Genomic DNA, 12,540 nt, shown 5'->3' with positions numbered 1-12,540 from the left:
CTCATCTCAGATTGTGGTTTTTAAACAGGTAGAGAAGGAGATTATTTTTGTCAGCCTCTTGTTGTTGTTTTGTATGAAAGGTAGTAACACTGACCCTGTCCCAACGCTAAGCCCGCCGCGTATGAACGACAGGCGGCTATAAAGCTCACGGAACAATCTCAGTCAACGGCCGGCGTACGTGGACAAACAAAAGACGTCAGCATTTTTCAAAACGCCAGCTCCCAGGCAGTCAATTAGTTCCAAGGTGAGGCGAAACCGTGCGGTCCTTTAAGCGGCTTTGCTCCACTGGGGCACCGCGTCAATGCCAGCGTCCCCACTAGCAAGCTGACAAAGGACTGGCGGGGGATGTTTATTTTTTGCCGAGAGATCCCGCAGCTCAGCACGTGTGACCAGAACAGCAGGCGTTGAATTTTTTTTTTTCTTTTTAAATCTTTCGCCCTTTCTCGACGAAACGGCGCCTCGCACACTCCGGAATCCAATCCGGGCCTATTGATTAGTAGAATCAATTTGCTCCGAGTCAAAAGCGCTACAATTCATTCGGAAGCTACAACGGAATCAGATTCTGATAAACTCGACAAATGCGTCCTCCTTTAATGCATTTCAAACGCAACTGGGTTTAATTAAAGCCAGAAGAAAAGGCGGCACGTAACGTGAGCTCCATTGTGGCGTTATCCACCTGCGTGAAAACCTTTTAATTACCTGCCCGCTGAGACACTCCCGCGTTCGTTAAATCTTCTCAAGTATGAATGGGAGAGCGCTATTTCCATTTAAGGGGACATTCAGAGGCTTGTGTAATCATTTGGAATGCTTTTAAGGTCAACGAGAAAGTCGTCATTTGTCAACGTGGGTGAGAAAAAAAAATGTTAGCGTGGGTTCGAACGGGTTTGGGCTTTTGTAATCACGCTAATGTGATGAAAAAGGGAAATCTGAAGTTTGTCACGTCTCTAATTTGCCAATTCTGCAGCCGATATTTACAAATACGGCCGCCCGGCTTCATCTCTCTCTGCCGGGGCAATTAGTGGTCAGATCAGGAGGTCCCGACGGTTTGGGGAGGGAGGTATAAATACGAAGCAACGTTTCCATTCATTTGTATGCGGCTGCAGGTGCGCCACCTTATTTTGCATTCAGGCCCAAACCTGCCTCCCAAACAGGCCATAAATTAACTTCCCTTAGAGCGCTAGTCGCCGAGAAGCATTGCATCTTTGTTTCATTTCGCTTCTGTGGTCGGAGGTTGGCGATACAAAAAAAAAAAAAAGAGAGAGAAAAGGTCAGCGATATTGCCCGGAAAAATAAATGTGCGGAAAAAAAACACATGCGGACACATTTATCAGACTTCAAGGCTCATAAAGAACTTGATGGACGGCGGCTTTGTCACTTTGATCGCTTTTGGATACCCTCTAATGCTACCTACGCCGTTAAATGCGACGCTGACATTTTCGTGGGGGTCTATACCCTCCTGTCATATCGTGAATAACAACCTCTTTGATGATTTTGGAGCAAAGTGTTTTGACTCATTTGGGGAAAACAAAGTGTCGAGGGGAGGGGGGGGGGACTGGTGAATAATTAAAACAGCAGCCTGTGACATTCAGAATAAATACTTGACCAAAATAAAAATAAAAAATAAAACGCTCAATGACACCACTATCGACCGAGTCGGTTCCGAGTGACTCGCGAATGTAACAATGGATATTTAATTAGCAGCTCAAGCCGATTTCATGGTCAACCGGCAGTTTCATTCGACAGCATACTAAACGTTGAGCAAGTCAAGAGGTCCTTCAATATCTCTCATACTTCTCATACTGTGTAGAAGCAGCCCATGCACACGCTATTGTGTGCCGAAAAAGAAAAAAAAAGAAAAAAAAAAACATTCCCGCCAGTTTCCATCTCGCTTAATAGCCGCGACGTCGCTTAGTGAAATGCAGGGAACTCAAACAATGCAGAAATGATGCTGTCATAAAAACGTCGCCGGAATGAGTTCAATTAGATGGATTTGTACAATTCCAGATGTAATTTTTTTTAAATATATATATAATTTGAATTTCCAACACCTTTTGATAAGCTTCGATCAAACATCCCAAATGCAACATTCGGTATCGTCATAGCCATAAATAAAAACAATGTAAAAGGAGCGATCAAACTCGTCACTCTGACAGACTTTTGAAACCTGTCTGGTATCTCACTCAGCGCTGCCAATGATTAGATATAAATAGAAAGGATTTTTCAAAAGCAATGCCAGAAGCCAAAGGGAAATTTGTATTCGAATGATAATTTCAAGGCTATATTTACTTTTTTTTTTTTACAGACTGACGTTTCCAGATTGGGCTGAGCTAAACAGGCCAATGGTCTCGTTGGGATGTTGCACATTCCCTGCAGGAAAGAGGCTTACTGCACTGGTTGCCATGGTGACCCACTTGTTTGCTGGAATTCCAAGCTCCTTGGAAAGCTTTTTAGGGAGGCCAAACATGCTTGGAGATTTATTTGGTATACTGAAAGGAAAACGTCCTCAAAATGAAAAATTTAAGAGATGGGAGCAAATACTCTAATGCTACTTATTTTGGGCTGAAAAGGATGACTCATAAGAAGACGCCTATCATGGGAGGGTGAAAGTTGGGGGGACTGACAGACAGAAGAATTGAGTTGGTGCGCGGGGGTGCACGATGAAACGCCTCAGGGCAGATGTATGAACTGACTTTTTGGAGCTGATTTATTGGATTGGACACATTTTTTTTTTAAACACGCCCAGAAATTGCAGACGACTACTACGTCATGTGTTGCCCTCGCGCCAAATTTGAAATCGTCCTTGGAGCTTTGATGCGTCGAATCTAGTAACGCCTCCGAAAGTCAATTGAGGTCAAGATGGGCCGATCAGATCTTCTCGGAGATGAGTTTAGAAAACCAGTAACCCAAAACAGGTTGCTTCAAACCTCGTGTCATTTTTGGACTTTAAACTTTTTTTTGTCGCTCTACTCGTGATTGAGATACCACAAAATCTGTACGTTTGTTTTTGAAAGACCCCTGGAAATACCCAGATTTACCTTTTCAGAACTGGGCTGCTTCAAAGGTTTGTTTTGAGGGGTATATATTATTGAATTTTGTTTTTTTTTGGGGGGGGGGTCAACTCCCAATAGAAATGCCTTGCATTTTTTCAAATCAAATCGATTTTGGGGGAATTTTTATTGCTAAATTCTAGACAGCGTAATAGATTCAAAATGGCCTCTTCAATCTCAGACCGTCTATCTTTACATTTATGGCTTCTTGAGGCTTTTTTGTGGGTCTTGCGATACACGCCTACCAAATTTCATCTCGTCAAATCAAACTGGAAGTGGGGATGATTAATTTTTGTTCGATTCTACAAGCCAAATTGGCTAAACAAAGCCAGCGTTCCTTGGTGTATCAGGGCGTGGCTTATTGAGATTTTTTTTTGGGTGGGTCTACTGATTTTGATGTTAATTGGTGAAACCAACTTAGGGGTCTGAATTTTTCATATCAAACTATTTAGAGTTTTTTTTTGTTTCATCATCAAACTTCTCCGCTGTACTCTGCCCGCATGCTACAACGACAACTCAAATATTTGCCGTACATTAGTAGATGTGGTTCAAATTTGGTAGCGATTGGACAAAATCACTAGAACCTTTGCTTTGGCAGCATTGAACAACTCTGAAAATATCTATTGAGCTACTGCAAATAAACACAACAAACCAATTTCAGGAGAGCCTTCGGACCACAAGCTGTGGACCTCATCATATGAGACCCAAAAGAACATTTTTCTTTGCTATCAGAGATATAACAAAAAAACTATTTACCCGTATTAGTCCTGCTGAACTGTCACTGGGGAGCCACTGAAGTGTTTGAAAGAAATGTTGACAAAATGGATACGCGTGTTGTCTCCTCAAGGAGACAGGTTCACTTTGCCACTTATCAAATGTTGTCCATTTTTTTTGCACCGGCAGGGCACCAGAAATACATTCAGTTCTTCACCTTAATACATAAAGCACATTTCTAATTGTCTTGATCAATGAGTTCCCATCAAGGATTTGATATGTTGAAAGAAATATGACAACATCAGGCCCAAATTGTGTTAATATACAAAAGATGCGCATTCCCACTATTTCACCTCATTTTTTTAATCAAAGATGTCCTACTGTAAACATTTGACTTCATTATCAGACTTCTCTTCCTATACAGATGAAGTCAAAGGTTTTGCCTTTTAACTGAGCGCTTGACAAGCAACTTGCACTTTATGCAGATTATCAGATGTTAACAGATGCTCCTCACTTTCCTCCCGTAAAGCCTCCGTAGTGATGGAACACCAATGAATCCTCACCGATCATCAAATTTGCACATTTCGGACTAACAGTGAACGCACCGGCGGCCCACCTTAATGGCAATTAGAGGAAGAAGGGCAACGCGTCGCTGGCACACTCACCGCGTCCTCCCGATTGCAAGCGGCGAGCTCCGAATGGGAATCCAAAAACGAGGTCGATATCCAGCTCCGGTGGGGGGGGGGTGCGTCGCATCCACGCGCCTTACATTCCACGTGCCTCATAAAATACTAATTACAATCGGGGGGGGAAAAAAAGGATATCCGGATTTAATTTTTATTTCTTTTATTTTGTCCACAAACCGTGCGTCTTACAGAACGAAGCACATTGTGTGCACCGGCCGAGTCGTACCCAGGATAGACTGAGAGAGAAAGAGAGAGAGCGAGAGCGAGAGAAGTGAATGTGGGAGGGAAGAAACGCGCACACAGTGGTTGTGGATTGCCGCTCTGGCCATATGCGAGGGCGCCACCTAGCAGCAAACATGACACACGCGCCATCCGCGGCCTCTCTGCACTGCTCAATTGCACCGTCTGCATTGTTCGTGTTCTTCACGTGACAATGCAAGGACGCGAAAAAAAAATATATATATAATATAATATAATATAATATAATAATAAATAAATAAATAAATTATTTTATATATATATATATATTATCATATATTATTTTTGCGCCACACAATCGTGCAAGTCGTGCCTGCCCACACTGGACGTTACATCACCGCGCCCACCCAACACCAAAATGGAATGAAAGACGCCCATACCGTCACGAACCAGCAGCATCCACCTCAACACCGGGATGCTTTCCAAGATACCAACACTATCGATATATGTATATTTTTATACAGATCTGGAAAATCATTGCTTTTCAAGAGACCCCCAAAAGAGCATATAACTTTAAGATTGAATTTTCAAAGAAAGCAAGATATTGTCATCACTCAACACCCACATGGGTGGACTGGCCATTAATATACGTAGATTTGCAAAAAATATGTGATTTACCAAGTTGTGACATTGATTTCTACCAGAAGTCTGCGATATTTTACGGTTTGATTATTTCCATCCACCCGTTTTCTGAACCGCTTATCCTCACTAGAGTTGCAGATGTACTGGAGCCAGATACAACTTTAAAAAGAAAAGTTTGAGACACTTACTGTGATTCTTACTCAGAAAAACAACATTGATTTGTACGCATTTTTAAAAAAAAATGTATGTGCCAGTAAATGTCCCTGTGTAATTGCCAATGACACTACATGTTGGTGTCGAGGCCTTGCAGCATTGGGACAAATGAGATTTCTAGTGTTAGTGATAGTGATCTAATGCCGTCACAGGGCTTTTATTGCATGTCAGCCTTTTGTGAATATTGACTGATTCGCTGGCGATGAATCAAACGACCAGGCGGACAACCACGCCGGCGTCGCCACTTTAATTCAATCATCGCCGTAGACATATTGAGCTCGCAAACCTCGGGGGCACGTCTTTATTGCATCATATGACTTCATGCACTTAACTGCTAGTCGTTCTCCCGAGGAGGATAGCGTGCGGAATAAGTCATTCACGTGCAAAAGACGAATGTCATTTTGGTAGTATCGATGATACTAAGTAAGCCATTATCAGAGGTGTAGCAAATTGCCTTCAAAGTTGACAGGCGGTGACATTTAGTTAGCGGCTTGGGTGATATTGAGGGATTTTAATAGCGATAGAGCAAGCCTCGTTATTCTCTACATCATGACAAGAATCGTTTCATAGGCACACTTGAAATTGCACCAGCCCATGTTTTTACCACGTATAAAGTATGTTGAACAGATAAAGCCACCTTACAAAAGAATCTAAAAAAATCTCAACAATGATAAAAATGCAAAAATAGGAGAAAAAAACAAACACATTGATCACTGACAAAACCAACAAAAAAAGATTGGGTAAAATGTCAATATTGGGGGGTGGTGAAGATTGACATTTAATAATAAAGCATTATATTTGAATAGTACATTTCCTCTTGTGTCATACTAAAACGGATTGATAGTGCTTTGAGTCACGAGCGCGGTCGAGTCAACTCGTAAATCAAAGCGCACCACGACAGGCTTTGCAGAGAGCAAAGGCCGCCACCAGGGGGGGCCTTAACCCTAGAAACTCAGCCCTCCGCCCCTGGTGGTGCGCTTTTCTCCGAGTGCAGCGGCCGCGGCAGGATCGGGTTACGCTACGCCCCCTTTGTTTATTAAGACCGGGTCAGTGCGCCGTTAGCCGCGGGACAACACGAACTCGCATTGCATACCATCCGCTGGGGAAGAGCAGCTTCATGTAAGTAGATATTTGGTGGTTTATCTACAAAATACACATTTCTGATGACGGCTTTCGCTCTGGTGACGCCGCGAGAGTTGATCCGCCAACATGACGAATGAGTTTCAAGTGCGCGTTTACTCGGACTGTGCCAATCTTTTTTTTCTTCGCTTTCTTGACTTTGTATTGGTAATGCAGTCAAAGTTGGTCCCGAGTTTTGTTGCTCGGTAGCCTGTTGCTTTTCTCGCCACGGATCGGATGAGACTCTGGCCCGGGGGAGGTGGAGAAGAAGGAGGAGTCGAGAAAAGCGGATTGTCCTCGCTTACTATGCAACATTCGAGGCGAGCAAACGCCAATTGTCGTACACGTTGGCACACGGCCAAGTACGCATCCGTCATTGTTTATTGGGAAAACAAGAAGAAAACAACTTAACGTCGTGTTTCGGACTTCAGTCCAGCAGTGCCTTAAACGAGCTAATGAGTAAACCGTTCTCTATGGATGATTGTTAGGTTGTCACGCTCATATCTTATGTCTTAACTGTTTGTTTCACGTCATCATCAAAAATCACGCAAACGTAAATAAATGTGGAATATTATACTGATTCAGCCCCGTTCTCCTGGGTGGGTCGTGGGGGTCATTCCCCCCCCCCCCCCCCCCCAAAGATGCTTGTGCCCACCCCACTTATATTCTATCTATCAATCATTTAATTTGATCATACAGTAATCCCTCGTTTATGGCGGATAATTGGTTCTAAAAACCACCCGCGATAAGTGAAGTCCGCGAAGTACGGTCACTAACAAGAAGTACTGGGTGGAAAGATGCTAATTCGCGATCGTGCTAACACGCGAAAACTGACTTCTAAAGGAATGTAAACGAACATGTGGAGCAATATTACATTGCCCTAACCACATTTTTCCTCAATTTAGTTTTATTTTGACTTTTAAATAGTTTTTTCATTTGGAAAAAAAAATCCGCGATGTAGTGAAGCCGCGATAAACGAAACGCGAAGTAGCGAGGGATCACTGTATTATTAGCTAATTTTGTTACACATCTTTAGTCATACATCAATAAGACATTAAAACTAAAAAAACAAAACTGGTGATTGATGTCCAGTCTAAGCTACATTAGCCAATCACAGCCTTATTGAAAAAAATATTGGGGCACTCCTCTTAATCTTTTATGATAATTGCAGGAGGGACATATTACAGTAGGGTCGAAACCTATAAAAAAAAAAAAAAGTCCCAATAAAAAGTACAAAACCTTTGGACAGCTAAAATGAAGATCACATTTTTTTCACTTTACCTTCTAATTTCTGCTGCAGACAGCTCATTCAAAACAATATACCAATGCATCCACCATATTAAATGTGATCAACGTATTAACCATAGAAACAGCAAATAATGTTTACAATATTGAATTACAATGAATAATACAATTAAAAGTAACAATTCATATAGGAGCAAATGAACAAGGAGGCATCGTCACAAAACTCAACTCTGCCGCATCCAATCGCTGCGCCGTCGACATACTCGCAAGGATGTTAATGTATATTTACTGTAAATATTCTTGATTGTAATACTTGCTGCAAATGACGCCATTCAAGACTATTGACTGGGACCATCAGCGCTCTACGGTAAATACTGTACATGAAGCAAAGTGAGTGCTGCCTGTTGGATATTAATAATAATTGGGCACTACTTAAGTCTGAGGTCGCTGCTGTGATTGTGCAAAGTATAATACTATAAAACAGAGATGGGATGACTGTCTAAGGAGAAAACATGAACAGGGTCTCCAGACAGTGTCCAATGTTTGTGTCTATTTCGTAAACAGGAACAGAATATCAATGACTCTTTCAGCCACTGACCTAACGAATACTGCCGCTGTGTTAAGAAAATGAAGCTTCAAATTTGCTTCGTGAACCAGTGATTGTATTTTTGACTCCTGTAGATGGCGGTTGTTTTGAATAAAGGGGTTTAAGAAATGGCTAGTCAATATTGCACAAAGTGTGCCATCTTTGGGAGTGAAAGATTACATCAACTGGTTCATGAAGCAAATTTGAACCTTCATTAGGACATCGCTACTCCTACCGACGTGTACGTCGCGCCCTCGGCCGACCTCTTCCCATTGTTGCTAACATTCCGTTTTGCTTTCCAGGCCTTGACGAGCAGATCGAGTGTGAAATTGCATTTAATGGGCAGAAATCCCGCCCGGCCGGAGCTGTAAAAATGATTGAAACAATGGGTGAGTCGATGGTGTTCTTAATGGAAGCCTAATGCACTCTACGGAGTCATTGCTCCCCAAATGATGATACTAAGCGTTAAGCGTTGACTTCCATCTATCAAATGTTAACTTTGGCGTGAACACAATGCAATCTTTCGTCCAAGCCTTTGTCTGCCCGCTCGAGCGCGGCCAATTAATGTGTTTCGAATAAGATTACCTGTGTAGGTACCAGAGAGGGAAAACGTGCTGACGCCGGGGTGCTGTCGGTAGCCTTTGTTCAAACAACAAATCCTCACTTTCGACACCGGCGCATTCCCCTCGAGGTGATAGTCACAGTGGGCAAGCACTGGAAATTGCTTCATTTTTGTCCACATGACAGTGGAGCGTTCTGACTGAGGGGGCTTTCGTTTTGCCAGCTCTGGCAAGCGCACGCAAGATTTGTTTCATTTCCTCCTCATTTTGCCAAAGGGCTGCAAAAACATTAGAAACTTTGTTTTTATTTCTGCTGAAAAGAAAATCACATAACCCGGTCAAAAGACTGAACAGGGACTCCGGGTGAGGTTAGAAAAATATGTCTTACAAGTAGGGCTGCAACTAACACTTATTCGGATAATTAATTAAATAAATATGAAGATTTTTTTGTCAATTAATGGAAGAGTTAAATTAAAAACTGAATTTTTCTTTTAATTCGTCCTTATATTTAAGAACAGGAAGTTTCAAAATGAGGAAGTGCAGGAAATTGACAGTTTACCGGTTTGGTCTTTAAAAAAAAACAAAAAAAAAAACCGATTAAAATGTTGTTTAAGAAAAGTTAGGATCAAAATAATCCTCGCCAAAAATATAGATGTGGTTTCATAGATGATTAAAGACATCTGAATGCATTTATTGTTAAGAAGCTGAAGTTCAAAGGATTTGGACAATTCTATATAAACAAGAAGCGATTGCCAAATATATTTAAATTGTTTTTGGGTCATTTTTACGCCGCTGAGAACAAAAACTGAATTAGTTTCTTTGAATCAAATATTTTTTACAATGAATTGATTGATGTGCTTTGACAGTTTACAAAATGTACTTTAATCATGAAGAGTATTTTGTTCTTTGAAATCACCAGTTTTTGCCAAGAATTTTCTTAATCGTTGCTTAATTTGATTAGATTAAGTTCATTTGCAAATAGAAGGCTCTCTGTGATAAAGATTGCTAATTGTTGAAACTGTGTTGGCACCAAAATCACCGCTGTCCAGTGTAATCGATGAGTCATCGATTAATCCTTGCTTAACACGCACTGTTAAATTTTCTAATGTCATTATTGAAACGGGAAATGTTGCTTTGTCTCAACTATTCACGTCCCAAATAAATAAACGCGGTACGCCCGTGCTCTTTCCTCTTTCTCTCTCGGCCCGTCACCAAAATATGTGACGTACGGCTCTCAGACACGCAGCGTGCCTTGCAGGCGGTGGAGCGACTCCAGGCCAAGTTGAAAGAGCGAGGAGAGGTGCCCACTGAGGAGAAGCTCAGCCTGCTCAAATCAGTTCTCCAGAGCCCCCTCTTCCACCAGATTCTGGCCTTGCAGAAGTCCGTGCAGCAGCTCAAAGACCAGGTGACCGATATGTTCGGGATCCGAGACTTAGAGGGGCAATTTATATCTTGGGGGGGGTAGTTGCCCCTTCAGCCACCTCTCTACACACCCCTGCTCCATAGATAAATTGTATCGGACGGCAGAACATTGTATCGCCCTTGCACAATTGTTGACCTGAGTAGCGAATGCTTGCACAAGTCACAACACCTCGCGACTGAGAGCCAAACGTAAGCCAGGATAGAGTTCTTAAGGGGGCCGCGGGAAGCCGAATGAAAATATGCCAGCAATGTAGTGGGAGAAAAGAAGGCGGGCCAGCTCCTGATATGAGATGAGCAACGTGCCGCGCTGTTTAGATTCCTTCAACGTAACACTCGGAAAACAGTCCGTCGGACCTGGGTCAACCCGCGTAACTACGGCAACGACAACAACAAAAAAGAGGCCGCCGGTTGTGTGTGAAGTGGGGTGGAAACAATTGGTTAAATGCGCAAGAACCAGACTGGAACTTTAATCCTCTTAGTTAGCCCGGCCAACAAAGCGCATGCACGTTAGCAGCATGCTACGCTAACGTCAGCCAGGCCTCCTTTTCGAGGAGCGTGCGACACTCTGCTAGTCATCTACATGACACACAAATGACCTTAAAGAGGGGTGGGCAACCATTTTCCTGCCAGAAAGGGGGAAAACTACATTTATAGATTTTATGTGACATTTTATGAGCAATTGTGTGTTGTGTTTTTCTAGCTCACGGCCTTCCATCAGTCCTAAGGAGGGAATAGTCTGAGCAATGGCCACTTCTGACCAAGGGCTGAACAAACATTAGTTTGTAAAACTTGTTTATTTGTCTACGCTATTCATTTGGGTCATAAACACAACTCCCCCTTTGGTGAGGAAATAAACATTTTACGTACTATGCCGCGTTCGTTCAGTTCATCTGTCACAGCAGTAATTAAAAACAAGCGCATTGAGGCATCCAGATGGCCCGCGATGATAATAGAAATATTATATTTGGAGCCTTAGAGCCACGGTGGGGGGAAGCAGCTGATATCTTCTGAAGGATTAGGCGGCTTTTGATGCGGCTAATCACGGCAGATAACGAGTTTCAGAATCCGGGATATTGGACTGGATGATCGTAGCGCTCGCCAAGCATCCAGACAACAACGTTATTACGTTGTTTGCTTGAGATTTATGTCTATGTGTGTGTCTGTGTGTGTGTTCCTCACAGGGGGGTGGTGATGGCGTCACAGAAGCGCAACACAACGGTAGCCATGCGGCGCCTTCGGAAACGAGAGATGGCAAACCCGCATGTGATCAATTGGATCAGATTATTCAGACTATGGCGCAGGTAGAAGCAGCGATTTTTGATTCGGTTTTACATACGCTTCGTTACGTTTTGATAGTGATGCTAAACGTGGACACGTGTACGACGCAGGGACGCTACGTGGCACACGTGGACTTGCAGAAGCCAGCGTCGGGGGGTCTGGGATTCAGCGTGGTGGGTCTGAAGAGCGAGAACCGAGGGGAGCTCGGTATATTCGTTCAAGAGATCCAAGCGGGAAGTGTGGCTCACAGGTATGTGAATGGACTCAAATCTTCACACCAAAAAAAAAAAAATAGTCTCGAGGACCCATGCTTAGAAAGTTAACCATTTTGGCAGCCATTTTGGATTCCAAAACAATGTGGCCTAGCGGTTTTGTCCAACGAGAATAATGCGTGAGCTTCATTTATCCAAACTGCAGCGATGGCAAGTTGAAGGAAGCCGACCAGATTTTGGCCATCAACGGCCAGACCCTGGACCAGACTGTAACCCACCAACAGGCCATCGGCATCCTACAGAGGGCGTCCGAGAGGGTGCAACTCATCGTGGCCCGGGGGCCCATACCTCAGCTGGCAAGTGTCCGGCAAATTAACAAACAAGCTTTGTGTTAATATATATATATTTTAAATAATCTGTAATGATTTAGTGGCAGCATGTGGAGACTATCGAACTGGTCAACGATGGCACTGGCCTGGGTTTTGGTATCGTCGGAGGGAAGACAACTGGCGTTATCGTGAAAACCATTCTTCCTGGAGGCATCGCCGACCAGGTGATTGCATTTGAATCAAACATTATCTGCATTCACAATTGAAAAAGAGTTGTGTAAATTGCATT

At 43.0% G+C, this 12,540-nt stretch overlaps 2 protein-coding genes across 5 annotated transcripts in view; one reads left to right on the top strand and one right to left on the bottom strand.

Annotated features, from left to right (window-relative positions):
* The window catches only part of LOC147060199 (adhesion G protein-coupled receptor L3), an 89,895-nt gene extending 85,177 nt beyond the window's left edge, over nt 1–4,718 (bottom strand). For both annotated transcript variants that reach the window (XM_085905510.1, XM_085905511.1), the window contains exon 1: nt 4,427–4,718. The gene's annotated coding sequence lies outside the window, so the exon portion shown is untranslated. The remainder of the gene's footprint in view (nt 1–4,426) is intronic.
* A 1,788-nt stretch (nt 4,719–6,506) lies between these two features.
* The window catches only part of mpdz (multiple PDZ domain crumbs cell polarity complex component), a 21,737-nt gene continuing 15,703 nt past the window's right edge, over nt 6,507–12,540 (top strand). For all 3 annotated transcript variants that reach the window (XM_085935868.1, XM_085935876.1, XM_085935861.1), the window contains exons 1-7: nt 6,507–6,619; nt 8,753–8,839; nt 10,249–10,415; nt 11,614–11,733; nt 11,821–11,960; nt 12,128–12,278; nt 12,353–12,475. In XM_085935868.1, the coding sequence (XP_085791994.1) occupies nt 8,824–8,839; nt 10,249–10,415; nt 11,614–11,733; nt 11,821–11,960; nt 12,128–12,278; nt 12,353–12,475 (717 nt within the window). In that variant the 5' untranslated portion in view covers nt 6,507–6,619; nt 8,753–8,823. The remainder of the gene's footprint in view (nt 6,620–8,752; nt 8,840–10,248; nt 10,416–11,613; nt 11,734–11,820; nt 11,961–12,127; nt 12,279–12,352; nt 12,476–12,540) is intronic.

This window comes from Syngnathus leptorhynchus, chromosome 2 (assembly GCF_054491065.1).
Source record: "Syngnathus leptorhynchus isolate UIUO chromosome 2, UIUO_Slep, whole genome shotgun sequence".
Classification (NCBI taxonomy): domain Eukaryota; kingdom Metazoa; phylum Chordata; class Actinopteri; order Syngnathiformes; family Syngnathidae; genus Syngnathus; species Syngnathus leptorhynchus.
The sequence above is the reverse complement of the archived record's forward strand: the minus strand, read 5'-3'. Positions and strand labels throughout refer to the sequence as shown.